Source organism: Monocercomonoides exilis, assembly GCF_001643675.1.
Source record: "Monocercomonoides exilis strain PA203 chromosome Unknown scaffold20-1493094, whole genome shotgun sequence".
NCBI classification, from domain to species: domain Eukaryota; phylum Preaxostyla; order Oxymonadida; family Polymastigidae; genus Monocercomonoides; species Monocercomonoides exilis.
This window is the reverse complement of record NW_027150565.1, coordinates 215,859-241,676: the sequence shown is the minus strand read 5'-3', so window position 1 is coordinate 241,676 and position 25,818 is coordinate 215,859. Positions and strand designations below refer to the sequence as shown.

Here is a 25,818-nt window from a genome sequence, read left to right as displayed (position 1 = left end):
TCTTGGCTGAAACATATCAATCGCAGTCAAATGCTCTCTCCCTTTCTTTTCATATTTTCCTTCTCTTCCAATCAGCAACAAAAGTGTTCATTGTCTTTTCATTTGTTTTTTGGCCAGAAAAGAAAATACGATAGATGTGAAGATGTCTTTGCCTTTTTGTCCATCATCTTCATTCTCTCTCTTCTCTGTCAATTGCAATTCATCCTTCCCTTCAATAGATCATATTTCCATTCTCAAAACACTTTCATTGAAGTGATCTTCTCAAAACAATAAGTTCTGAATTTTCTTCTTTCTCTTTTTGTCAGAAATCTTTTTGTGAAATTCAGCCAAATCTTGTTTCACCGCCTTTCACTTCCATTTCATTCATCGTGTAAAAAGTGACTGAGTGCCAATTAATCTGAGTTGCATGCTGCCATCCCATTCGAAAAAGAAGGGGAATTAAAGTGGTGATGATGCTTGATGAGATAAAGATAGAAGCTGTGCGAATGAGTGAGTGTGCGAGTGAAGTCGAATTGGCAGATAGCAATGGCAAAACTGACTGAAGTGAATGGAGAATAGGCAACTTTTGTTGAATAATCTTCATGTCCAACTGAAAATGTTGATTCAGACTAAATTTTTTTCATTTTCTCATTTTCCTTTTCATTCCTTTTCATTCCTTTTCATTTCATCTCTTCTTCTTCTTCTTCTTCCTGTTTTCTTCCTTTCTGAGACGATGATGAAATGAATGGAAATGAAGTGAACAGTCGCTTCACAGATGCACAAAGCAATCATGCAAGTCATCTGACAGCCATGAAAAGAAGCACTCTTCTGCAAAATATGGCAGCATTTCATGAAACCTTGTGATGGTACCTTTTCAACCTTTTTTCTTCTTCTTCTTCTTCTTCCATCCTACAAAAATATTTTTCTTTCCGCTTCTGTTCGCTTTGCCTCATCCTCCCTTTCTTCCATTTCCCCCTTTCAATCGCTTCGAAACATTCATATAAGATGGCAAGCCATCATTCGCAATTTTGTCATCACTGTTGGTTGCTAAAACTCCCCCAAAAAGGCAAAGGCGGCTCTTCCTTTTAACAAGTCATCAACTTTCACAACTCTATTTTCTACTAACATTTTAAAAATATGAATGTGCTTCTTGCAAACATCTCAAAAATTGTCCTTCACTGCTCGAAACACACCCTCAATGCTGCTGATAAGCCAAGCAAATTCTTCGTTCCACAATGTTCACGATTGAAAGTGGCTATTGATATTAAAAAAGAGTCAGCTTTTCATGACAAGAACTTTCTTCCGTTTTTCCTCGATCTTTCTCTTCCATTCCATCCTTTTCAACAACGAATCCAAAATACAGCTCATTTGCAATCGCTTCTTCCAAGCTTTTGTTTTTGAAAAGCTTTTCCATCACAAGCATCCAAGAAGAATAATAATCTATTTGAGTGATGTTACAATGCACCCGATAACATCGCATTCTATCTGCCATCTCACTCAAGCAATGCTCATTTTCCATTCTCTGATTTGGGCAACAATCACAATGAAAAAAATGAACAGCGTCAAATAAGAATCAGTGAACAAACGTAATTGTAAAAAAAATAGTATTCCACACATGCAATGATGTTTCGCTTTCTCATTGCCCCAATCGCTTGTCTCTTGCTCAAAACAGCATTCAGAAAGATTGAAAAAATGCACTTTTCAATGAAAATCAGATGGAAGAAAAGCAATTCACCCTCAAGCAAACAATTCGTGTTCAACCATATATTTTTCTTTTTCCATTTTTGTGCCTTTCTTTGCCATCAATGCAAATGAAAAAAACACAAAAATGAACTTTCTTGAAGCATTCAAGAATTCGAAATGTTTTGTGGGTTCTGTGTGTCGAATGGTTCAATAAATATTATCAGAAAAATGGCATTCTTGTATGCGAATGTGCGGATGCCATCGGCAGTGATTGCGTTCATTCCATTTTTTTGGCTTGTTTATCAAAACAATTAATAAAGTGTGAAAGATCAAAGAAAAGTGTGAAATGACTGTTTTTGAGGTGGCGCTTCCGGTGCATTAACGCAGCACTGCTTTCTGCTTTTTTTAGATTTTTTTTATATTTTGCACAGCATATTTCAGAGACAGAAAGACGCAACTGGCGAGAAGTGCGAATGGAATTGAAAGTTTTTGTCATTCTGCTGTGCCTGTTTGTGGCGCGCGCTGTTTGCCAGCCTTTTTTTCATTATTGCTCTGTTTAATTGCCGAGGGGCATTTGTTTCAGGAAAAACGGGAGCGGGCTGTCTCGGACGACGGGGTGGAAAACGACGCAGAATGCGGGCTCGAAAGCCACCCGGCGTGCAAAACGATTGCATATGCGGTCGGGGTGGACAAGGAAAGCACGGAGCTGCATCTGCGACTGAAAAAAAACACAGTGCTGGAGACGGTGGCAGACGTCAGAATCGAGGGGAAGACAGTTGTGATTCAAAGCACCACCCCTTCGACACAGCTTTCGCTGGACATGAGGAAGGGGGACTGCTTTATGAGGGTTTTGTCGGAGCTTGTGGTGAACGACATGTTCATCAGCAGCGTCAGCAGCGAAGGGCCGAGGAGCTGGTTTGCGATTGAAGGGAAAACGATAAACAGCATGAGCGGGTTTGTGGGGAAGAACCTGACGATCGGGTCGCGCTCGTACGAAAAGCTGCCGAACCAGGAGATGAATGTATTTTATGTTGCGTTTGGGAAGCTGACGCTGGTTGGGTTTTCGAACAACCTGAATGGATTTTCTGAGCATTCTGTGATTGCTGTGAAGAGTGTGACGGTGTGCCGTTGTTTGCTTTTCGCAAGCGTGTGAGCATGTCCGCTACTGATTGCTTTTATTTTTATTTATTTATTTATTTATTTATTTATTGTTTCCCTCTGCCCTTGGCCTGAAGTATGCGGACATCAACATTACATCGACGACGATCCGCAACCTGAAAGAATTTAACAAAGAATCGTCTGTGATGGTTGATGTTGACAAAAACACGCCGATTACGCTGCGTGTGAAGGACTCGACGTTTGAGAAGGTGGTGTCGGAAGAGTCGAACGGCGGGGTGTTTGGGACGACGATCGGGGGGCTGGAAAGAAGCAGCTGGCAGGGTGGGTTGTCGGGGCAGACGGTTGAGTGCAAAGTGGAGATGGAGAACTGCGTGTTCACAAACTGCTCGGGCAAGAAGTGGACGCTTGGCGGGGGCGTGCTGTACATGCACTGCAACGATGTGCTGAGCGTGGTGCCGTTTTTGCTGAAGGATGTTTGTGCGGAAAGCTGCGGGAACGGGGTGGCAGATGTGATTTATGTGTTTTGCGAAGACTTGTCGTTTCTGTGCAAGAACCAGGTTGTGTTTACGAAGTATCCGGAAAAGGGGCCGGAGTCGACGACAAGTGGGTTTGTGTGCGGGGCGACGTATGACCAGGCAGACGAGTGGAGAAGCCTGGTGGATGTTGTGGGGATACTGGTGGGTGAAGTGCACGTGCAGGAGCAGGAGAAAGGGGACTGGCACGGGTGCGGGAGGAGCGGGGTGGAGTGCTCCACGATCGACTACGGGATCAGCCATCTGGATGGGAGCGGCGGGGGCGATGCTGTGCCGACAGTTGTGATTCACACGCGGTCGAAGATTTCGAAGGCAGTGGCTGTTGCGTCGATTCGGATCAAGGGGTTCAAGGGCACAACTTATTCGCAGTCAAATTCAGGATCAGGATCAGAGTCAGGGTCAGATTCTTCCTCTTTTCCTTCCTCCTCTTCTTCTTCTTTTCCGTCATCGTTCTCGTTGTCTGCATGCTCACCAGCGCATCCCAACGAGCCAGCTCAGAATGAAGATTACGATCGGTTTGTGATTTCGGACTCTGTTGACAGCGGAGAGAACAAAGGGGTTCTCTCAGTGACGAAGAGCGTCTATCTCGAGAGGCTTCTGATTGTTCTGCCGAAGCAGCTGGTGAGCCAATCAAAGCCGAAGTGTGTTGTGTATGCAACGCCATCGGCGGAGCACACATCGCTGAAGGCATGCAAATACAGTGACCCGAAGTCGTCAGAGGGGATGGCAGATTCGGTGAACGCAGCTCCTTTCTCTTCTGGCTCGAACCAAATTGTGTGCTTTGCAAGCATTTGTGGAGGCGACCTGGAAGTGGAGGACTTTGAGGTTGATGCGTGGATGGACAAAGAGGGCGGGTTCTTTGAGATTTCGCCGAGTGTGTGTGCGAGGTTTACGCGGCTGAATGCACACACAAGCGCGAATGCCTCGCACAGCCTGATATTTGTCACAGGGAAAACTGAGTTGAGCAGCAGCGCAGAATGGAAAGAGGGGAAGTGGATGGGATGCTCAGGTTCAGGGCTGTGCACCAGGACGAATCACTTTGGCGGGTTGGGGGATCGGTTTTCGGAGATGAAGGGGTCGATGAGCATGTCGAACTGCACCATCAATACCGTTCAGTACTCCCGCGGTCCTCCGTGCTTCATTTCATTTGAGGAAGAGCTGATGCAGGACAATCCTGGGGGTTATGTGACAACAATCAGTGGGTGCAGGTTCATCAACTCGTTCTCGACATACTCAAAGATCGGAGCAGTCCTTTCGCTGGTGCTTGGGACTGAAGGGCTGTGCACAGTGAGCAGCAGCGAATTCGACAACGATTATGAGACGAATTCGATTGGGAGAGGGATCTACCTGCTGTGTGGGGGAGCTCCTGGGGATGAGAGGGATGGGGCAGGGAGGGTTGCGATGAAGGAGCAAGTTCAGTATTATTTCTCGTTCAGCGACTTGACTTTTGCGAAAACGAGCAAGCCCGTGAAGCACGTGATTCACATCTGCTGTGCAGACCTGAGCACGAACATTGTTCCCCTGCGGTTTCGGTTTGACCGAGAGACGCCTGGGTCGATGTTTGGGGCGTATTCGATCTCGGGGAGTGCGGACCGAAAGGCGGGGGAGGAGGACTTTGAGGACTTGTTCACGAAGTACCTGAACACGACGATGCGGACGACGGTGTATGTGGGGGAAGACGGGGCAGACGGGTCGGGGTGCGGGAACGAGCGGAGCCCTTGCAAGACGTTTGGGTTTGGGCTGGGGTCGCTTCTGCCGAGCGAGAGGTCGGTGCTTTATGTTGTGACGAAGGCGTGTGTGGATCGGGAGCTGGATGCGAGCGGGGTGAAGATGAGCGTGAAGGAGGAGAAAGAGGCGCGTGTGGTGGTGAAGGAGGCGGTTGCTGGAAGGCAGGAAGGGCTGATCGCAGCAGACGGCACGCTTGGGATTGAGCACATCGGGTTTTTGGTTGAAAGCGCGAAGACAGAGTCGCACTCGGCGCTGATTGTGAGCAGGTGCACAGAAGTGAGGATCAGGAGTGTGTCGCTGGAGCCGTCGAGCAACGCTTTGGCGGGGCAGAATGGGGAAGGGGTGTGCTATGGAGCATTCTTGGTGTGTCTGAACGGGAAGGCCACGCTGGAGGATGTGAAGATCACAGGGATGGTGTTCAGCAAAGTGGAGAGCATGAAGAAGCCGGTGGGGATTGTCTCGCCGTTCACGTTTGAAGGATGCAGCAGCGTCGAAGCGAGCAAGGTTGTTGTGGAGGGTTGCAGGAATTGCGAGGACTCGCCGCTTTTCAGTGTGGGGAGCAGTGTTCGGGCAGCGAAGCTGTCGTCGCTGATGGTGAGGAAGATAGCAAAGGTGGAAGGCAGCAAGCCGTGTCTGCTGCAGTTTGCAGCCCCAGAGCACAAGGAAGGAGAGGAATATGCGCAACTTGAAGTTTCTGATTCGACGATGAAAGACTGCTTTGACGATAATTTTGCTGGCTATTACATTCAGCTGGAGAATGTGAATGCCACACTGAAGAACGTTGCGATCCGAGGAGCAGATAAAGAAATGGAACTGGGCAAGCGCAGCACGGAAGAACACTTTGCGAGCTCTTCTTTCCAGCGCCAATCGTCTTCACATCACATTGGCAGAGATAGCAGCGCATTGGATGAAGAGCAAGAATCAGGCGAGCAGGCCAGATCGGGTGTGCGAGACGGGTTTGGCGAGGCAGGGGATTCAGGGGTGTGCAGGTGGAGCCATTCGATGGTCTCTCTCAGGGAATGTGTGGCAGAGCTGGACAAGGTGGAGCTGTCGTTCTCTCGTTTTGGGGGGCTTTCGCAGTGTGGAGGGGATGTGACGATCTCGGAGGGAACGTTCTATGAGAATGATCCTGTGGCTGGGGTGTTTGGGAAGGCGAGGCACAACATTGTGTGCGGGAGCAAGGGGAGGATACGGATAGAGTCGCTGAAGAAAGGGGATGGGAGCAGCAAGGAAGCGCCATCACTGTTCTTGCTGAACGAGGGGTGCTCGGTGGAAGGGGAATGGGGAAAGGGAGCGAAGACGACGATGTTTGTGGCAGAGCTGGCAGAGGCGAACCTGAGCCGGGTGAAGGGAGACGAGGGGAGGTGCGTGATTGTGTTTGGCGGGGCGAATCTGATGGACTGCATGACGTCGTTCTCGATTGTGCGGGGGAAGCGGGGCGGGGAGAGGGAGACAGTTGGCGGGCTGCATTTCACATTGCACCGGAGCAGCGAAGTGGCAGAGGCGTTGGTTTCGGTGGGGGAGGTGGCGAAGGGGGAGGAGGACGAGTGGGTGGGGTGCAGTGTGCAGTACTGGGGGTGGTGGGAGAGGTGGGGGAGGGAGACAAGCTTTCGACAGAGTTGAGGCGTTTCCCCGAGGTGCCACCGCCTGTGCCTGAGGACGATCCAGAAGCGCCCAAAGGGCGGAAAAAGGGGGAGCTGGGGTGGCGCTGGGGATTGCGATACCGCTGGTGTGTGTGGGGGTTGTTGGGGTGGTGCTGGTGGTTTTGATGCGGCAGAGGCAGAGGAAGAAGCTGGCGGGGCTGGGGACAGAGGCGAAGACAGAGGAAGGCGGGGTGCGGGTGTGGGGGATCAACAACGGGAGCAAGGGTGGCGGAGGCGGGGCAGAAAGGGAGATGAAAACATCGAAGTTTGTGGAAAACACGAAGGACGGGGAAGGAGAGTGGCTGGAGCAGCGGCTGCTGGGGTCGGGGCAGAAGATGGACTATCACTCGACAGACAACATCTCATATGCGCTGGAGAGCAGTCAGTATCAGTCGAAGGGCTCAACAGCGCCTGACTATTGGGCTCGCTCGCTCGGCAAGAGCGAGGAGGGGCATTCAACAGGGCAGTCGACAGGGCAGTCGTCGTGGCTGCCGGGGCAGCATTCCTGGCAGAGTGGAGACAGCAGCCAGACGCAGAAGTCATCGAAGTTTCCACTTTTGCCGCCGAAAGAGATTGGGCAGGGAAGGATGTTTGGAGGAGGCGGCGGGGCGAGGCAGAGGGTTTTTGAAGCGCCTGACCGTGTGGATGTGCTGCCGCCGTTCCCTTCGGTCCCAAAGGACTTTGTCGAGGTGCACGATGAGTATTTTTCTGTTTGAGGATGCAAGAGCGAGCAGTCTTTTTTTATTTTATTTATTTCATTAATTATTTTGATGTGAGATGTATAGAGGATGTTTTGGGGGAGGGAAATTAGGATTGTTCTCTCTCCCTGTAATTTTATTGCTATTACAATAGACATTGTTGATGTTATGATTTATTTTATTATTTTTTATAAAATTGTCTTTTTTTTTTTTTTTTTTTAATTTTCATTCTTGTATTCAAATTTGAAAGAGGTTCGGTTTCTGTTTTGCTTCCAAAGCTGATTTCCATGGAAATAGAATAAAACAAAACAAAAATGCAGCATCTTTTGTTGGGTGCAGTTTTGTGGTGTTTGGCCCTGTTTTCAACCAGCCCCAACCACAATAAAAACTTCAGAAAGAAAAAAAGAATATTGAAACGAGCGCATGTCGATTGTGAAGCCGGCAGAGATTCTGAAGCGTGCATTCCCGGAGGGCCGGGCGAAGGTGGATTTTGAGTACTCGGTCGAGGAGGAGTTTACGCCGTCGCTGGTGTCTGGTGTGAAAGGCTTTTGCAAACCGTTTTGCTTTCACTGTTCCTTTGGTGCATGTGGTCTGGGTTGATTTCTGCACGTTTTTTTTGTGGTGCCATTTCTGTGGGGGATGCCGTGCTGCGGGCAGTCGGGTGGGCGGAGCGAAAGGGAGAGGTGCGTGTGGAGCTTGTTCCGCAAGAGATGGGGCCGGGCTGGACGATTTCGCGTGCAGAGTTTGCAGCCGACTACATTGAGCGGCACCGGGCAGAGGATGTTTGTGCATTTCATATTTTATTTTATCTTTTTCTTTCTGTTGTGTGGATTGGGATGCTGGCCGCAGGGGGGAGAAGGAGGGCGGACGCGGTACATCGGAGGGCACCTGTTCTACGGGTGCAAGCACTATCTGCGGGAGTGCAAGGTGCTGTGCGGGGAGTGCGGGCGGTTCTTCAGCTGCCGGGTGTGCCACGACAAGGTGGCAGACCATGTGCTGGACCGGCGGGGCGTGGCGAAGGTGTGGTGCTGCCGGTGCAAGGAGGTGGGGCGGGTGGGGCGGACGTGCGAGTTCTGCGAAAATGTGTTTGCGCGGTACTACTGCGAGGAGTGCCATCTGTTTGAGGGGACGCCGCTGGCGGAGTGCTTTCATTGTGCAGAGTGTTTGCGAGCTGTTTTCATTTTGTGCCTCATTTGCACTGAATTTTCCCCACTGAAATGTTATATATATATATTTGTGTGTTGGAACTGGGGCGCAGGCGGGATATGCAGGCGGGGGCGGGCAGAGGAGGCGGTGCACTGCAGAGGGTGCGGGTGCTGTGTGGAGCGGGGGCTGGAGGGAGGCACAAGTGCCACGCAGAGGCGCTGCGGGAGAACTGCCCGGTGTGCTTCGAGGGGCTGTTTGAGACGCGGAAGCTGATCTTCCGGAGCCCGTGCGGGCACTGCTTCCACACGAAGTGCATCGAGGCGCTGGTGGCCGGGAAGTTCTACGACTGCCCGCTCTGCCACAAGCCGTTCTTCGGGGCGTTTCCTGCGCCTTGAAGGCAGCGAGGCGCCTCAGCCAAGGAATGTCTGCACGCGCCCTTCGCTGTTCTCTTTTGCCTTCTTTTATTTTTCATTTTAAAAAAAATGAAAAAGCAATTGTGCTGCTTTGGCGGATGCTGCCAGAAGCAGATTTGCCCCAGCTGCTTCCATTGGCTCTTGTGCTTTTGAATACAGTTTTTTATTTTTTTTTTTTTCATCTTTTTTTCGTCTTTTTTGTTTTTGGGGAAAGGCCAGATACACAAGTCAAATTGTTATTTTTGATGCCACAGCTCGATGAGCAGACACACCAACCAAAAACTGCTCTCAAAAAAAGCAAAAGCAAAAAGCAAAACAGACAAAAAGACAGACTGAAAAAAAACGCAAAATGCCAGTCACAAAAAAAGAAGCAATAAAAGCAAACGAGTTGGAATCCCGACTTCAAAAAAACGAACAAAGCCAATGTGAAGAAAAATCAAACAGGATAAAACATTACAAAGCTTAATACCAATTCCATCAATCCAAACAGAAAAGAAACTTCCCCATTAACACACAATGAAGAAAAAAAAAAAGGAGAAGGAGAATGAAGAGGCAAATCAGTGCCAGCAGTGCGGAAATACAGCAGAGATTGGGGTCGAGAGAGAGGAGGAAGAAGAAGGGGGGAAAAAAGAAGAGAAGTGGTTATTGCTTCTTGTTCCTGCACTCAGCAAACAGCTTTGCCATCTTGTCCATGTCGCCCTGCTCGATCCCTGTGTCTTTCTGCCACTCCTCTGCCACCCCCAGGAAATACTCCCCTTTCTCTGCAAAGTGCCCCACAATCACATCTGCAAACTCCGTCTCGCCCTTCAGCGCCTTCTCTATCTGGTCGATGACCGCCAGCTTCACGTTCTCCTGCACCGCCCCACCACAGCCAATCAATCCAAAACAAATAAAATAAATAAATAAAAATAAATAAGATCCATGAATGTGAAATAAACTCCAAGGCAGCCAAGCTGACAAAGCACACCTTCCGCACATTTGTGTTGTAGCTCCGCGAGCTCGCCTTCCCCTGCGGCGTCCCGATCTGCCGCTCGTACCCCGGCTCGTTGAAGTACGGCTCGTCCACCAGGATCAGCGCCTGGATCGAGATCAGCACCTGCAGCAGCGTCGACAGCTTCGCGTTCCACGACTCCCCCGCGTTCCCGCTCCACGTCCCCAGCAGCGACAGGCACACCTTCCCGTTCGAGTACAAGTTCGGGTTGAACCGGAACCGCCCACCCCCCGTCGTCACCAGCAGCACCGACGGCGGGCTGTTCGGGTAGTTCTGCGGGAACATTCTGCCAGTCCCCAAATAATCAAACAAACAATCAAACAAACAATAAAAAAATAATTAATTGATTGATTGATTAATAAGAGCAAGAGCCGCACACATGTCAAACTCATACAGCCCGCACTCGTACGGCGTGCCCTTCGGCCCGCTGATCAGCGCCTTCACCAGCTGCGTGGACGACGTGTCCACCACCACAAACACCGACGAGTGCAGCGTCAGCGGCAGCGACGTCGAGATCGTCGACAGCTCCTGCATGATCCGCTTCACATTCGGCATCGCACTCTGCCCATTCAGCCGCGACGCCATGCAGTGCCGCCTCCGGAACACCTCCGAGTCTCCTGTCACTTTGAACTGCATCCCCCGCATCCGCTCCACATACCGCCTCTCTGCCGCCCCTTCCAGCTCTCCTGCCGACAACGATGAAGATGAAGAAGAAGATGATGATGAGGCTGAAGTGGCTGGAGATGATGCTGGAGATGGAGATGGCGATGTTGAAGATGTTGATGAGGAGGAGGAGGAGGAGGAGGAGGAGGATGAGGCAGAAGCAGGAGAAGGCGAGGTTGAAGGCGTTGTGGATGAAGAGGCAGCTTCGCTGTCCCCCTCAGACACTCCGCCCTCTGCCGTCTCTCCCACCCCAAGCGCCTTCTTCTTTTCTTCCACCAGCACGAACAGCTCAGAGATGCTGTTTGCAAGCAGAAACGAGCAGTCGTCGTCCTTCACCTCTGCCTCTCCCTGCGCTTGCTTCTTTGCTTTCTCAACAAAAGAGAATTTCGATGATGACGAAGATGACGAAGATGATGATGATGATGATGATGACGGTGACGACGATGAGCAGCTCGCTTCAACACCAAAAAACCCTCCTGACGAGAGCTTGCTCAGCTCCAGAAAGGTCTGGGCGCTCGAATACGCCCCCTTCAGCCGCTTGTACACTGACGTCTCCTGGCTCTTCACCTCCTCAAACAGCAGCCGCGCCAGCCTGTCCTCTGCGCACAGCATGTACAGCAGCTCCACACACGACAGATACACCATCGAGTGCCGCGTCATCGAGTTGAACGAGCTGTCCACCAGGATCGTGCACAGGATCTCTGCCACATGCGACCCCGCCAGCACCTCCGCTGCCTTCCCGTAGTCCTCCGCCCGCAGCCCCTGCAGCGCCCCGTTCAGCTTGTTCAGCGCCTCAAACCGCTTCCTCATCTGCTCCTCCTCCTTCTTCGTGTGGCTCTCAATTGCTGCCCAGTCCCGCGTCCCCATCGACCCAAACCCGTATCCCGTCCCTTTAGCCACCCAAATCAGCAGCAAACATAGAAGAAAGTGATAAAAGAAAAAAGAAAGAAAGTTCATCTTTCAAGCCAAAAACAACCAGAAAGCGCAAAAAATCACACCCTTCGACCAATACGTCGCTGTGGCACCCGCGCAGCACGCACATCAGCAAAGCAGAGCCGCAAAGGCAGGCCACAAAGAAGAAACACAAAAATGGAAAATATGCAAAAAAAGTGCAAAAAAATAAAAAGAGAGAGCAAGAAAAAGCGAAATTACTTGTGCTTTGTCCGGCTGCCTGCGCCGCCTTCTTGGGGGACGCCTCGCGCGCATAAAACTCAGGGTATACCTGCTTTTCCAAAATGTCCTCGATTTGCGTCACAATTGCAGTTGACATGTGGTGCTTGCGAATTAAATAATTATGGATGGCCCTCACGATATCGTTATGGTTCATCCTTGTTTTGGGTTTTTTTCTCACTTATTTCGAAATGACAATGATCACAAAATATTGATGAAAGAGGCGTTTTGCGTTATTTTCCTTCACAAAAAGCTGTTTTATTTGTTTCAATATTTTCAAATGAAATATTTTTCAAAATTGTTATTGTGATAATGGTCAACTTTTTAATAGGACTTTTCCCCTTATTGGCACTTGTTTTGTTTTTGACTGCCAACTTTCAACAAACGTTGATTGGATTTCAGCACATTAAAAATCCTTTTAAACCAGTTTTATTCTATTCTTTTACTGTTTTCTTTTTTATTTTTATTTTTTGCACATCGAGAAATTAAGTTTTTTTGCTAAATTTTATAGGACTTTTACCACCCAACCAGGTAACTCAAAAGAAATTTATAACTTGTTTTGAATTGCATAAACTATTATCTAACTATTTTTTAAATTCCTTTTTTTCACAAACACTTTTTTCTTGTTTTTTTCACATTTCATTTTTTTAACAACATGCAAGGACAAAACTGATTATTTCTTTGTAAATACAATGAAATGATAATAATAAAAATATGATATGAAAAACAAATACTTTAATAATGAAGCGTTGTTAAAATAAATCATATTTTTTTTTTTATTTATCTTTTACGGACAAATGGTGTCAACAAATAACGATCAACGATCAATATTTTGTTACAAAATTTATTTCTTGACAAATGGGAAAAAAAAATATGATTTATTTTAACAACGCTTCATTATTAAAGTATTTGTTTTTCATATCATATTTTTATTATTATCATTTCATTGTATTTACAAAGAAATAATCAGTTTTGTCCTTGCATGTTGTTAAAAAAATGAAATGTGAAAAAAACAAGAAAAAAGTGTTTGTGAAAAAAAGGAATTTAAAAAATAGTTAGATAATAGTTTATGCAATTCAAAACAAGTTATAAATTTCTTTTGAGTTACCTGGTTGGGTGGTAAAAGTCCTATAAAATTTAGCAAAAAAACTTAATTTCTCGATGTGCAAAAAATAAAAATAAAAAAGAAAACAGTAAAAGAATAGAATAAAACTGGTTTAAAAGGATTTTTAATGTGCTGAAATCCAATCAACGTTTGTTGAAAGTTGGCAGTCAAAAACAAAACAAGTGCCAATAAGGGGAAAAGTCCTATTAAAAAGTTGACCATTATCACAATAACAATTTCTCACATTAAAAAAATATAACAAATGGAATCAATATTAATCATCTGAATGAATAGTTTTTTTGTGTGTTGTTTGAACTATAATTTGCAAAATATTTTATTTGTTAAAACACTTTTGTTTCTATGGGTGATTATTTTTGAAATCATATTTTTTCTTTCAAAAATTTCGGTTTGAATATTTGAGAAAAATCTTCATTAATGGACACTGAAAAGTGAAAGATGTATTTAATAATGCCTCTCCTTTTATTTCAAGTCAAATTTTGGCTTTTGAAGCTATTGACAAACATATAATTTTTGAAAGAAAATTATGTTGCACAGGATAATGAATTTTCATATAAATAAACACTCCGAAAAAAGTTATGATTTCAAAAATAATCACCCCTACAGATCGAATTATTTCGAAAGCTGAAGCCATCGAATGAATAAACCATTTTATCATTTTTGGAAAAAAATTCTCAAACCTTTGCACTTTGCAAAAATGAATAAAAGAACTTATTTGTGAGAGAATATGCGCATTGTGAAGAAATTTCATGGATTTACAGATATCGCAAAAAATACCGGACAAGATCGATTTCACAATAACTGCAAGAGGAATTATTCCGATAATTTTCTTCAAAATATATCTCATCAATACAAACTTAATTGATAAACGAGACTTTCAAAATAGCCTCATTTGTACTCAGAAAAATTATTTTTAAAAAATCGGAGAAATTGGATTTTGAGTTTCTTCCAGATTTTAATCATTAATTTTTCTGTGCACAAATGAGGCTAATTTGAAAGTCTTGTATGTCACATGAGTTTGTATTGATGAGATATATTTTGATGAAATTTGTCAGAATAATTCCTCTGGCAGTTATTGTGAAATCGATCTTGTCCGGTATTTTGTGCTATGTCCTGTATTTAATGCGATATCTGTCTTTATGAACTAGGTGAATAGACGATTTTAAAATTTTGAGAATTCAAACGCTGAAACACAAGTTATTTATTCCTCAAATAAAAAAATTTTTTTATATCGAAGTTGATTCGTTCTTTTTCGAAATCGAATTAATAAATATCAAAGTTGAATTACCAATTTTCGAATTCGAATTATTAATTCCGAAATTGAATTATTATTTTTCGAATAAGAATAATTTATAGTGTATTTAGTGGGAACAGTGATATGACAAAAAAATAAGAAATTGAATTTTATTGGGAAATTTAACAAAAAGAATTATACCTCTGTGACCTGACAAATTACTTGAAGCCTCGTCTGTCACAAAAAAAAAAAAAAAAAAAAAAAAAAAAAAAAAAAAAAAAAAAAAAAAAGAAAAAAGATACCATGAAATTGTTGAAGAGTTTTGAAATATGCGATTTGTCGATTATCCTTCGTTATTTATGAAATACTCTTTTCTTTTAACATACAAATTTTTAGGCCGTCTGACTTAACAGACCACTTTTATTTTTGTTCGTTTGTTTTTTGAAAAAAAAAAAAATAATAATGAAAAAGTGAAATTTTCATTGAAAATTCAACAAAATGAGTGGAGATATAAACAAATTTGAACATTATATTCTTGCAGTATCAAATAAACACTATTGGTATAAATAATAGAAAATAATTCATTAAACAAAACAGGTGACACGAAATTTGATGAATACACCCATAATAAGGTGCATTTATTCACAAAATGTCAAAATCCGTCAGAATTACTTATCAAGAAATATATCAAAATAAACGCACTGTCCTTTTTAATTTATTGGATTCTTCTTGTTTTACCAATTATTTTGATTCGTTGAACCTGTTTATTGAAACTTTAAAAGGGATTTCAACTTCTCAAACATCAAATGTTATATATGAGATAATTCACTTCTTTGATATATTTGTTACGCAACCTGGATATGCGGAAAATAGTTCTTTGCCAAGAATGATGGTACCGTTCTCTTTGCTTTCCATTACAAGATCTGGATGGTTTTCAGATTCTTTAACCAGTTATCTTTTAATGCTTTTCAAAAAGCAAACTTCAGGTGCGCTTCCAATAATATTTAATTTCAAAACAACTTTTTTAAAATTCATTCTCTTCCTTTTTTTGACATTTTTTATAACAAAAATATTTTTATTTTTGAATTATCATAGCATTCTTAAAAATGATGAATGAACTAGAAAAAGGAACACAAGAATCATTTAATTTTGATTCTGCTGTTGTGAAACATTTTCATGAAATTGTTGAAGATCCAATGAACGAATTTCTTAAAGAAGTTGAAGATGAATTTCATCAACAGAAAATAGTAACGATGATAAATTGGGTAAAGAAGAAAGTCAAAGAATTTTGTATTTCAAAAGAGCAATATAATAATTGGAAATGTCGTGCACTTGACGGACATGGAATAAATGTAATGGACGAGATCGAGACTTCTCTTCATTTCACTCTTCCTGCAGGTGATACAGAAGGATTGCGCAAGATTGAGAGATTGCTGATCATGCTTCAAGGATCACAAAATGCTGTTGTTGCGTCGCGTGCACTTCGCTTGCTGAATGCGATATATGATGGCCATACCTTTAATCTTGGACATCGTGAAGACGAGGAACAGGAAAAGAGTGGAAATCAAACAATGGGAGTAGTTGTCGGGACAATCGCAGATGAGATGAAGCCTGAAATGAGAATTGCAATGAGTGTGGAAGTTGACGAATTAGAGATTAATTCTGAAACAAAAAACAAAACAAAAGCAAAGATGAAAAAATTGATCACTCTTGTTTTGGAAAAGCTGTTCAATGTTGCTCTTCTTGTGTATCATCCTCCACAAGCACAACAAAATAAGCAATCTGCAGCTAGTCAGCGCTCAATGTCTCCTCACAATGCATCAACGTCAAGCACACGTTCAAGTTCTTCCGCATCTGCCAATTTTTTCTATTTGTACCAGAGTGTGAAGCAGAGAGAACATTCAGCCTCAAGTGAAAATCAACATGTCGCAGAATACATGCCAATTCTACTTAGCCCCCATCTGTTTGTTGGTGACGACGAGTCAGAAGAAGCGTTTTCACTTGGATTTTCATATGGCTCTGCTCAGCAACTGGATCAAGAAGTAGCTGACAGAATTATCTCAACTGCAATGTCATCAATTTCATATAATGACACATCTGCTTCAGTTATCCTTCGCTATGCTGTTAAAGTGACACCGGAATCCCTTTCGCATGCTTTGGCATCATCATCTGTGAAGGATTCTCCAGCTTCCAAGAATCGTTTCGGAGCAGATGTTGATTCTTTGTCTGGCTCTTATGAGAATCATTACTTTCAGCCTGGTTTCTACGACACCCGCTGGGTGGTGCGTAACAGCTCCACTTCAGATTGCTGCGCGCATTTGATGGGACTTAGCCCTGTTTCGTCTTCCTGGCTTTTCAGTCGAGATGATGCCAAGCTGTTTGAAGCAGCAGACGATAATGACGAGTCTGTTGCTACGAAAAAGATTGAGCCCATAGCATCGCTAAGTTCATCGGCATTGCCCACGTCGAATTCAGAATCGGCGTCAATTATGTTGAATTTCTCAACAGAACCTGCCCCGTTTCGATATATTCCAGAAATTGAAAAAGCTGCACCAGCGCTTCCTCCTTCTGCACTCTCTTCCTCTTTCTCCTCTGTTGATGCTGCTAATGCCTCGCGTTCCATTGAATCAAGGCACATAACAGCATCTGTTACACTTTCGGCATCGCCTTCAGCATCGTTCTGCGGATGCCGTTTTGTTTTGCATCCTATAACAACGCACACAGCTTTTTCATCTGCAGAATTCCCTTCGCTTTGGTCGACACTTTCACGTGCTCTTGCATCAGACCCTGCTTTACAGTGTCTGGTGGATGCGAACGAAGAGCAACCACCAAAGGAAACAGAAGGCTCTTCGGGGCATCAGCCTTCTCCAAGTGAGATTTTCCAGCAGCCATTCCATCGCCATACTCATTTGTCTGCTGGGGGGAAAGAAGAGGCAAGTGATGCAGTTTCATCAGCCACTCCCTCACCACTGCTTCTGTACGTTTCCTCTGCTGTACCTGCAATTGAAGGCAGCACCCTTTCATTGCCTACAGACAGGGCCAATCTTTTGGACAGCACACATGCTCGGCAACTTTTCCAACCACACCAGTTGAGAGAAGGAAGAGTACTGAAGGAGAAAAGGCAGCGACAAAAGGCGCGCTTAGAAAATGGACTGGATGAAGAGATTGATGACGAAGATCCAGTTGCCTCTCCTGAAGATGTGATGCCTGTTGATCTTGTTAGCCAACAATCGCTTCCAGTCTCATCGGCTTCTGCACAATCTTCAATGCAGTCATCCATGGCTCAGTCAAAAGGTGTTGTGCTTCTTCCAGGAATGAAGTCAAACAACGTCAGAACAGGCACTGAAATTCCTTCCCTTATCATTGACTATCTCCCTCATGCCTCAGCGTCTCATAAACACAGACGCTATCATCCTTTGCTTTTAAAGCACATGAGCAGCACCATTCCATTGTGGACTGTTGGACTGGCAAATCCTGCTGCCCAACTTCCTCCTTCTCATCCACTGGCTCTGCAGCACTGGCAATATCAGCAATGGCAGAGGCAACAGCAGATGATGCAGTCGATGCAAGGGAACATCAACACGTCAATGGGATTAAATTACGGAACAGCCTCCACGCCAATGTCGATGAATCCTCTTTCTTCTGGTGTTGCATCGTCTTATTCATCTGGGCAAGTCTTTGGTGCTCAAATGGGCCCATCTTCATTCATCTCATCTACTATGGGCTCTTCTGTCAATCCGTCCCTTATGAATTCTGCTACAACTTCTCCAGGACCTTCCACACTCTTCCCATTTGTGGGAGTTGGATACACGCCACTGGTTGCAGCAACACCGCAAACAGGTGGATTAATGAGCGGAATGGGTGGAATGGCAGGTATTGGTTCTCAGGGTGCACCAATGCCTCTTCAAATGGGTGTTGGTGGAGGGCATATGAACCCAGGATTGAATGCTCCTCTGGGATCGACTTCGGGAATGACTGGTGCTAGCGGTGTCGTTCCTTCGAGTTATGTGGGATCTCTGATGGGAGGTGGGATGATGGGAATGGGCGGAGCTGGTCAACAGCTGGGCCCTGCATCATACTCACAATCGCAGATGATGACCACGATGGGTACAACAACTGGAATGACATCTGCTCCTTTGCCTCCTTCGTTTTCATCAGCTGGTGGAAGCAGCAGCAGTGCACCTCAATCATCTTCATCGTCTGTTCATTTCAATCCCAACTGCTTTACTGATGTGGTTCTTCCAACAGAAGGAAGATTACACGCATTGGTCATCCAGATTTTGATGGGTTCATCTTTTCGCGGACCATACCAACTGGTTCTGCACGATGACGATGCTAACGAAATGAGCGTGCTCAACTACAGAGACATTCGCACTTGGGATCTTGCGGCAGAAGAGCTGGAGCTTCTTTCCTATCGCCACGGTGTTCACGGAGTTGTGTATAAAAGCCCCTTGCTGTTTGGAACAACCTTCCATGTTGATTATCTGGAGATGATGCGCTGCGATGCAGATGGTGTTCCACACTACACTTCTGAGCAAATGCTGCGCGGGGATGTCTGCACTCCCTCGGCGACGCTTGTTCCACCTGTGCCTTCATTTGACATTGGCGACAGCAGCGACGTGGCAACACTCGAAGCAGAAGCAAAGATGTCATCAATGGCAAGCGCTGAGAATTCAAGCATTCTTCCTCAATCTTCCATCCTTCCTTCGACTTCGAAGCTTTCACCTTTGAGTCACTCTGAGCTCGATTTGACTAATGCTTCAAAATCAGTTTTAAATGAAAGTGAAGCTTCAACAATCGCTCCATCTTCTCTGCGCTCGAACGAGAAAAATGAAAAGATCAATTCAAAAGCATTGACAGCTGCGCAGTTCGAAGCGGCTGAAAAAGAGCTGTTTGAGCTGGACATAAATGCGACTGTTCCGTTTGGAGATCCGCAGAAGATTCATTTTGTGGAAGCTGATAAGAAACTTGTTACGACTCCATTTACTGCTCCGACATCGCTTTTGCCTCCGCTTGCTCCTTCCAGCATTTCTTCCATTCCTCGAACTGACACGCTCGGCTTCTGGACACATCTTCTTGTTCTGTCTGGTGCGATGAAGGCAGGTGCAACACAGGGCGACATTACAAAGGCGAAAGCAAAGCAGTTTGGATTGGCTGAAGGCAGCGATGAAGTGATTGGAGTACCAGCGCATCCATTCTTTGTGAAATTGGCTAAAAGAGTGTGGCTGGATGATCCAACATTTATGTTTGTTGCGGATATTACGTCAGACGAAAAGGATCCAGCTACATCGCCTGCGTCTGTAGCTAACACGGCACTGGCAACTTCGCCATACTTCAGCACACTCGCAGAAGAATGTGCAACAAAGGCTCCACTGGAGAACTGTGTAGACCTTCAATCAACGCTCATCAACGCTGCACTTTTGTCGTCTGGCGTTCTGCCACTCACACAGACACTGTCCAGGCTGATTGAGCTGCTGTTTGATGTCTTTCTTGTGGATTCAAAGGAAAAGGAGGATCCATGGACTAAAGCGCTTGCAAAAGCTGCGGCAAGTGGCAACATTCCGACATTGCCAACAATATCAGCTGCTTCAAGCAACGAATCAGGAATTCTCAGATGTTTGCATATTATTACAATTTATGTTTTTTTAAAAAGATATTATTTTATTTTTATCATTATTATGTGCTGTTTTATTTCACTTTTAATTTTTTAACTTCACATTTTCCGATCTGATTTTCAAATTACATTTTATGAAACAGCATCCAGTTCAAAGTCTCGAACGAACGAAGAAGAGTTGTCTGAAGATGAGGATGAATATGTTGACACTCGAGCAACTGCGCGCTCAAACCTTCCTTCATTCTCTTCATCCTCTCCACATTCCTCTGATTCTACAAGCTTTTCTTCTTCGCAGTCTCATTCTGGAAGTGGTTCGAGATCTCAGCTGTCACCGAGCGACGATGCTGTGTCACATGGAGACAGACGAAGAGAAGACGATGAAGAACTTCCAATTGAAGTGGAGAGAAGGAAAAGACGCGAAGAAGAAGAAGCACTTCGTAAGCAGAGAGAAAGAGAGGCTGCAAAAGAAATAGAAAGACTGAGGGAGAAGGAAAAACAGCAGTTTCAGGCATTTTACGGTCCACCTATTTCGCCATCGTCTCCATCTACGTCGCAAGAGTACATCACATCTGTCACACAGAAGAAGCCTCACGTGTCAATCTACAAACGCAACAAGAGGCGCAGAGAAGTTAAGAATGGTTTGGCTGTTTTTTTGTTTTTTTTCTATGCTTAATTATACAAACTTCTATTTATTTTTATTCCTATTTAATAACCATTTCTTATTTAATAATATTCATGTCTCCTTTTTGTAAACAATTCTTTGCTAAGTTCCTGTTGATACACCTCTTCGTCGGTTACAGCTCTATCTGCAAACTTTGCAGCATCTTCTGCCTTCGTCTCCTCTGTTCCTTATTCATCCAGTCGATGCGCTATCATTCCCTTCATTCTTTGCCAATTTCATTAACTCTGCTGACTTCTTCCTTCATCCGGACGCCTCTTGTGCTGCACTCGATGCTGCGCTGACTCTTCTGGCTGTGACTGCTCCTGGCTTCTTCATCTCCCGCATCCAGCCAGGCCTCGCTGCTGCCAGCTCTGCGACATCAGCCCAATTGCCTGGTTCTTCTGGAGCTGGCAGCCAACAGAACTCGTCGATCGTTTCGATGTCATCTGGAGCATCTTCATTCTCCAGCCAGTCAGCAGCTCCGACATTTGGGTCAACGACTTCTCCGTCGATGGCCAATTCAACTCTGATGCAAACAACACCTCTGCAGCAGACAGCACAGATCACACCTTACACAACCAGCAATCGATCAGACAAAGCTAAGCCTTGGATGCATTTGAGAACGAAGCATTACGCGACGCCCCAATTCCACCATGTTCTTGCTCGCTTCTATGCCACTTTGCTTCTCAGACGTCGATTCCCAATTCTTTCAACTGGTTCTGTGTCATTCTTGTCAGCATATCATCAATACGGTCCTCATGACAAGATATTTGCTGTGGTTAGACACAACAGACGCGTTGAAGCAAGAACGCTTCGCTGCATGGGATCAAAGGAAGAGTTGTACGGATGGCTGTATGGAAGAAGCAGTGGAAGCATCAATGAATTTGAGAAAAAGAATGACGAATTCGCAAACAAGGACAGCAAAGGAGAAGGAAAAGCGAAGAACACAAGTGAATCAGTGGCGAAGCCAGGTGAAAGCCCGTTATCACAAACAATGCGCCTTGCGTCGTCACCGAATTCGCGTATTCTTGTTGCTCTTTCGTCGCAGATGTCCAACGACGCATTTGCATTTATCGACTTCTCGCCACTTCGTCCGCTGTTTGTGAAGGACAAGCCGTCTGCTCGCAGAGGAGGGCGATACACAATCAACCAGTCCGCCTCATCGTCTTCGGCAGCTGCTGCGGCTACTGCTGCTGGAGGTGTGGGCATTCTTGCTGGTCGCGTTGTTGAGAGAACAGACGCTGAAAAGGAAGAAGCAGAAAACGAAGAGTTTGAGAGAGAAAAGCAAGTTGTGGTGCAGCTGAGAGATGTCAGCAACATGCTGAATGAGTCTTGGCACACCTCGCAGGGCAAAGCAGCCAACGATGCTTCCACTCCAGACGCTTCTCTGTCTCTTCTTCCAACACAAGACCCAGCTCCCCGCTTTGTTTTTCTTACGGAATTTTTGCATGATCCCTTGTATCACTCCATCCATGCACAAACTACTCAGCTGTTTTCTGTCACTTTGCATCCACGTTCAATGGGATTGGAAATGCTGTGCTTGCAGCAATCTGTTGAGCGCATCGTGGATCTCTTTTACTACAACACAGACGAAGACGCTGCGAGGTCTCGGTTTAACTTCATTCTGCGCACTCTGCGCCGCACCACAGGCGATATCAGGCATTTTGCTCATGCTCTGTTCTCAATCGGATCCAAACTGGCTGTCATATTCGATGCTCAAGCAAGACAGGCAGTGAATGAGATGGAAAAGAGAGTGCGTTTGAACCTAACAACCACAATAAATCCTGGTGCAACTGATTATCAGAGCAACGGAGAAGGAGCTGGACGCAACGATGGCAAGAAAGGAGCCAAAATTGTTGGTGAGGTTGTTTACGCTATTCCTCATTCTGAGCCTGCTTTGTCCCCATCTGATGTTGTGGGGATTGCTATTCCGAAGATGCTTTCATCCCCAACAGCACTACAGTTCAGCGATGTTGCTGATGCGATGATTGCATTTGATGAGAACCAGCTGAAACGCAAAGCAGCCACTGAATCGGTTGATTGGCCAGACGGTGGAAGGCTCGACAGTCGTTTTGTGCGAAACATCAGCAATGCGAATGCACAGTCGGTGCTGCCTCCGACAATTGAGGAGAAAGAGATCAGAATGCGAATCATGAAAGAGATGGGCATTGAAATCAAGCCATTCACTCAACAAACTTCTCATTCTTTTTCATCGATCCCTGCACCACTTCCAAGTTCAGCTTCTACTATGCCCATTGATTCATTAACACTCAGAGACAAAACTTTAAATCCAGCTGAAGAAAAAGAAAAATCATCAGCATCTTCGTCAACACTGGTTCCTGAAAAACCATCGATTGAACAGCGTTGCCGCGATTGGGCTGCTGAGCGTACGAGTGGAACTTTGCAGAGCTTCCTTTGGCTGATGTGCGAAAATGAGGCAGATGATAAAAGCAAGCGTGCTTTGAGAACGCGTATTCTTGCGTTCCTCAAAGTGTTAAGAGGATCAACGCAGACTACACTGGCACAACGCGACCGATTTGCAAAAGCGATCAAAAAGCATCTGAAGATTGAAAATCCAAGCATTTTGAATGAGCATCACCAGCAAAAGAATGAGGAGCCGCAAGGAGAATCTGCTTCTTCTACAAATCCAACTGCTCCTCTTTTCAGCTCTTTTGAAGCCGACAAGTCGCACTCGTTTGTGTCTGCATTGTCTGCAAGCATCCTCCGCTTCAATTCTATTGGACCAATTGTGTTTGTTGGGCCAGAACTCGGAAAGTGGACAACCGTTGGCGGTTTGGGCGTGATGGTTGATGAACTGACTCAGGTTTGATACACTTGTGCTTTAATTCACTTTGCAACCATATTTCATTCATTCAATCATTTTTTATTTTTATTCATAATTTCAATATCATCTCCCTCAAATAATTAGGATCTTGCTGCTAATGGAGCTGATGTTAGTGTAATTTCACCATATTACAACGTCGATCGAAAGGGACGCACAGGATATCTTGCTGCAGATGGGTTCCGCCATCTGAAGAACATCATCACATATGTGGGCCACGAGAAAGTTGAATGTGGTGTTCACTACAACGAAGTGAAGGGAGTGAAACTCTACTTTATCCACAACTACTCGCTGTTTCCAGAGGCATATTGCAACCAGGGAGCCGAAGACCGTCTGCGTACTTGCGTGCTGATGGCCAAAGGAGCACTGGAGCTTTGCTGCCAGTTTCCTGTGCTTCCATCACTTGTTGTGACGAACGACTGGTTTGCTGGACTTTGTGCCGCTTATGCTCATCGCTCAGGCGCATTTGGAACGGTCTTCTCACACACCTCGTTCTTCCACATTGCGCACAATCTGGAGGAGGATTACCAAGGGCGCATATGGCCTAACAGAGAGAAAGGAGCTCTTAACTACATTCATCATCTTGAACAAGACATCCTTGTGGATCCATTTGGCTCGCAGAACGTGCTGAATTTATCTCGTGCTGCCTTCATGTGCACAGACAACTGGGGAACTGTGAGTAAGACATACCGTAATGATCTTCTGGCAGGCTCGTCATTGTCTCCATTACTGCGCAAGTTCCATCGTGCGTTTGGAACATCAAATGGTGTTCGGAAGGAACAGAGAAGAGAAACGCTTGCAAAGGTTGTGGGAACAATGAACCACCTTGAAGCAAAGAGAAGATTACAAGAAAAGTACTTCCCGAAGGCAGTCGATGAGAGAATTCCTGTGTTTGGATTTGTCGGAAGGCTGACTGAACAGAAAGGAGTGCTGCTCATTCTGCACTGCTGCTATGGGCTCATCGAAGATTTGGGAGGACGCATTCAGTTTATAATTGGCGGAAAGTCTACACCAGGCGATCCTTATGGCGATGCATGCCAGAGGGAAATGTGGGAGTTGCGTCGTCGATATCCGGACTCATTCTGGGCTGATCCAAATGAGTTCTTTGTGGATGGGCCACTTGTTAACCTGGGATGTGATTATGGGCTTATGCCTTCGCTGTTTGAACCAGGAGGAATTGTGCAAATGGAGTTCTTTGTCAGCGGCACTCCTGTGGTGGCATTCCGCACTGGTGGGCTGAAGGACACCGTGTTTGAGACGGGTAATCCAGAAACATCGAATGGATTCACCTTCGAAGGTTACACCGAAATCGATCTGAAGGATGCAGTTCGCCGTGCTGTTCTTTGCTACGAAGACAAATCAAAATACGAACAGCTCAGAAAAGTGGCGTGGAACTCTGTGATCGACACCAAAGAGATGGGAGTGAGCTGGCTATCAGAGTTTGGACGAATGCGCCACAGAATGGTGGCTTTGGAAGAAGAGGTTGAGAGCGAAGCGAAGAGAGTTGAGAATTCGCTCTTTGCAAGTGGAGATGAAGAATTGTAAACCATCATTGATAAATTCTATCAAAGCGAAAATTTGGATGTGTTCAAGAAATATTGCTTATTTATTCAATTTCTTGTTATAATTTCTTTATGTATCCTTATTTGCCAAGTTGTCTAATCTCTCTTTATCTCTGTATATTTTTCTTTGATCCTTAATACTTTGCATTTTTCTGAATTTTATTTATATATATTTTTTCAATGATTGCTTTATATCTTATTCTTTAATTATTTCTCGAACTGATTATTTAAAGCATAACCACGTTATTTAACCATTGATTCAGTAAAAAGTTAAGAGTTCTAAATTTAGCAAGCATTTTAAAAGATGCGAGTCCTGTACAATGCGTAATGATTGATTTCCAGTATCACAACAGTTCGCTGAACATATTTCTGATTTTGTATCAGTCTTTCTTTCTTCTTTTAATTTTTCACGATTGAATTGTTTTTGCGTTCTTTTTTTTATTTGTTTTATTTGAACCTTGTTTCTGAAATGTTTTTTAACTAAAAGAGCGTTCAATATTTTGTTCCATTGTTCACATTTTCAATTATTAAATTTTATAAAAAAATCTTTTTTTTTTTTAACAAAAACCAAGAAGTTTTTCGAACAATGCAATTCCCATTTTCATTTGGTACATAATTCTTGCATTTATGAAAAAAATTAAAGATTTGTACCAAAATTCTTCTGATAATTTTATTGTAAGTTTTCATTTTCTTTTTTTTTTTTAAAAAAACTGAATAACAAAATAATTTTGAATAAAATTACCAACCATTGTATGGAACAACATTCAATAAGCATAAAATTTCGTCCCATTTATGATAAATGCTTTAATAACAAGTTTTTTATTTCAATGTGACATTCTTTGATGATTTTGGATTGTCTGAAAAAGAGATATGGGACGAAATTTATTGCTTTAAAAATTTTGTTCCACACAATACTTTCAAATATTTTCCTCAACTTTTTAATATTTCAATATTTTATTTTGCATGAGAATGCAAGAATTACAATTATTCGATGCAGAAATTGTATGGAACAAATC

The 25,818-nt window shown here is 44.5% G+C and overlaps 4 protein-coding genes across 4 annotated transcripts; 3 read left to right on the top strand and 1 right to left on the bottom strand.

Moving 5' to 3' along the window:
- Positions 1-1,890: 1,890 nt before the first annotated feature.
- On the top strand, positions 1,891-7,555 carry MONOS_17514 (uncharacterized protein; the record flags this gene model as incomplete). The annotated part of the gene is made up of 6 exons (XM_067870441.1): positions 1,891-1,959; positions 2,094-2,186; positions 2,246-2,782; positions 2,898-6,603; positions 6,660-6,775; positions 6,820-7,555. The coding sequence occupies 6 exons, from the start codon at positions 1,891-1,893 to the stop codon at positions 7,399-7,401; spliced, it is 5,103 nt and encodes a 1,700-aa protein (XP_067728036.1). The 3' UTR covers positions 7,402-7,555.
- Positions 7,556-7,806: 251 nt separating this feature from the next.
- MONOS_17513 (uncharacterized protein) lies at positions 7,807-8,924 on the top strand (the record flags this gene model as incomplete). Its single annotated transcript, XM_067870440.1, has 4 exons — positions 7,807-7,918; positions 8,041-8,165; positions 8,233-8,501; positions 8,642-8,924. The coding sequence occupies 4 exons, from the start codon at positions 7,807-7,809 to the stop codon at positions 8,922-8,924; spliced, it is 789 nt and encodes a 262-aa protein (XP_067728035.1).
- A 660-nt stretch (positions 8,925-9,584) lies between these two features.
- MONOS_15575 (putative Ubiquitin-conjugating BIR-domain enzyme) lies at positions 9,585-11,686 on the bottom strand (the record flags this gene model as incomplete). The annotated part of the gene is made up of 3 exons (XM_067868459.1): positions 10,313-11,686; positions 9,910-10,219; positions 9,585-9,794 (listed from the first exon to the last, which is right to left on the bottom strand). The coding sequence occupies exons 1-3, from the start codon at positions 11,551-11,553 to the stop codon at positions 9,585-9,587; spliced, it is 1,761 nt and encodes a 586-aa protein (XP_067728034.1). The 5' UTR covers positions 11,554-11,686.
- Positions 11,687-15,084: 3,398 nt separating this feature from the next.
- Positions 15,085-25,467, top strand: MONOS_13354 (starch synthase; the record flags this gene model as incomplete). Its single annotated transcript, XM_067866047.1, has 5 exons — positions 15,085-15,109; positions 15,219-19,739; positions 19,881-20,375; positions 20,506-23,222; positions 23,328-25,467. 5 exons carry the CDS (start codon positions 15,085-15,087, stop codon positions 24,783-24,785), a joined length of 9,216 nt encoding a protein of 3,071 aa, XP_067728033.1. The 3' UTR covers positions 24,786-25,467.
- Between the last annotated feature and the right edge of the window lie 351 nt (positions 25,468-25,818).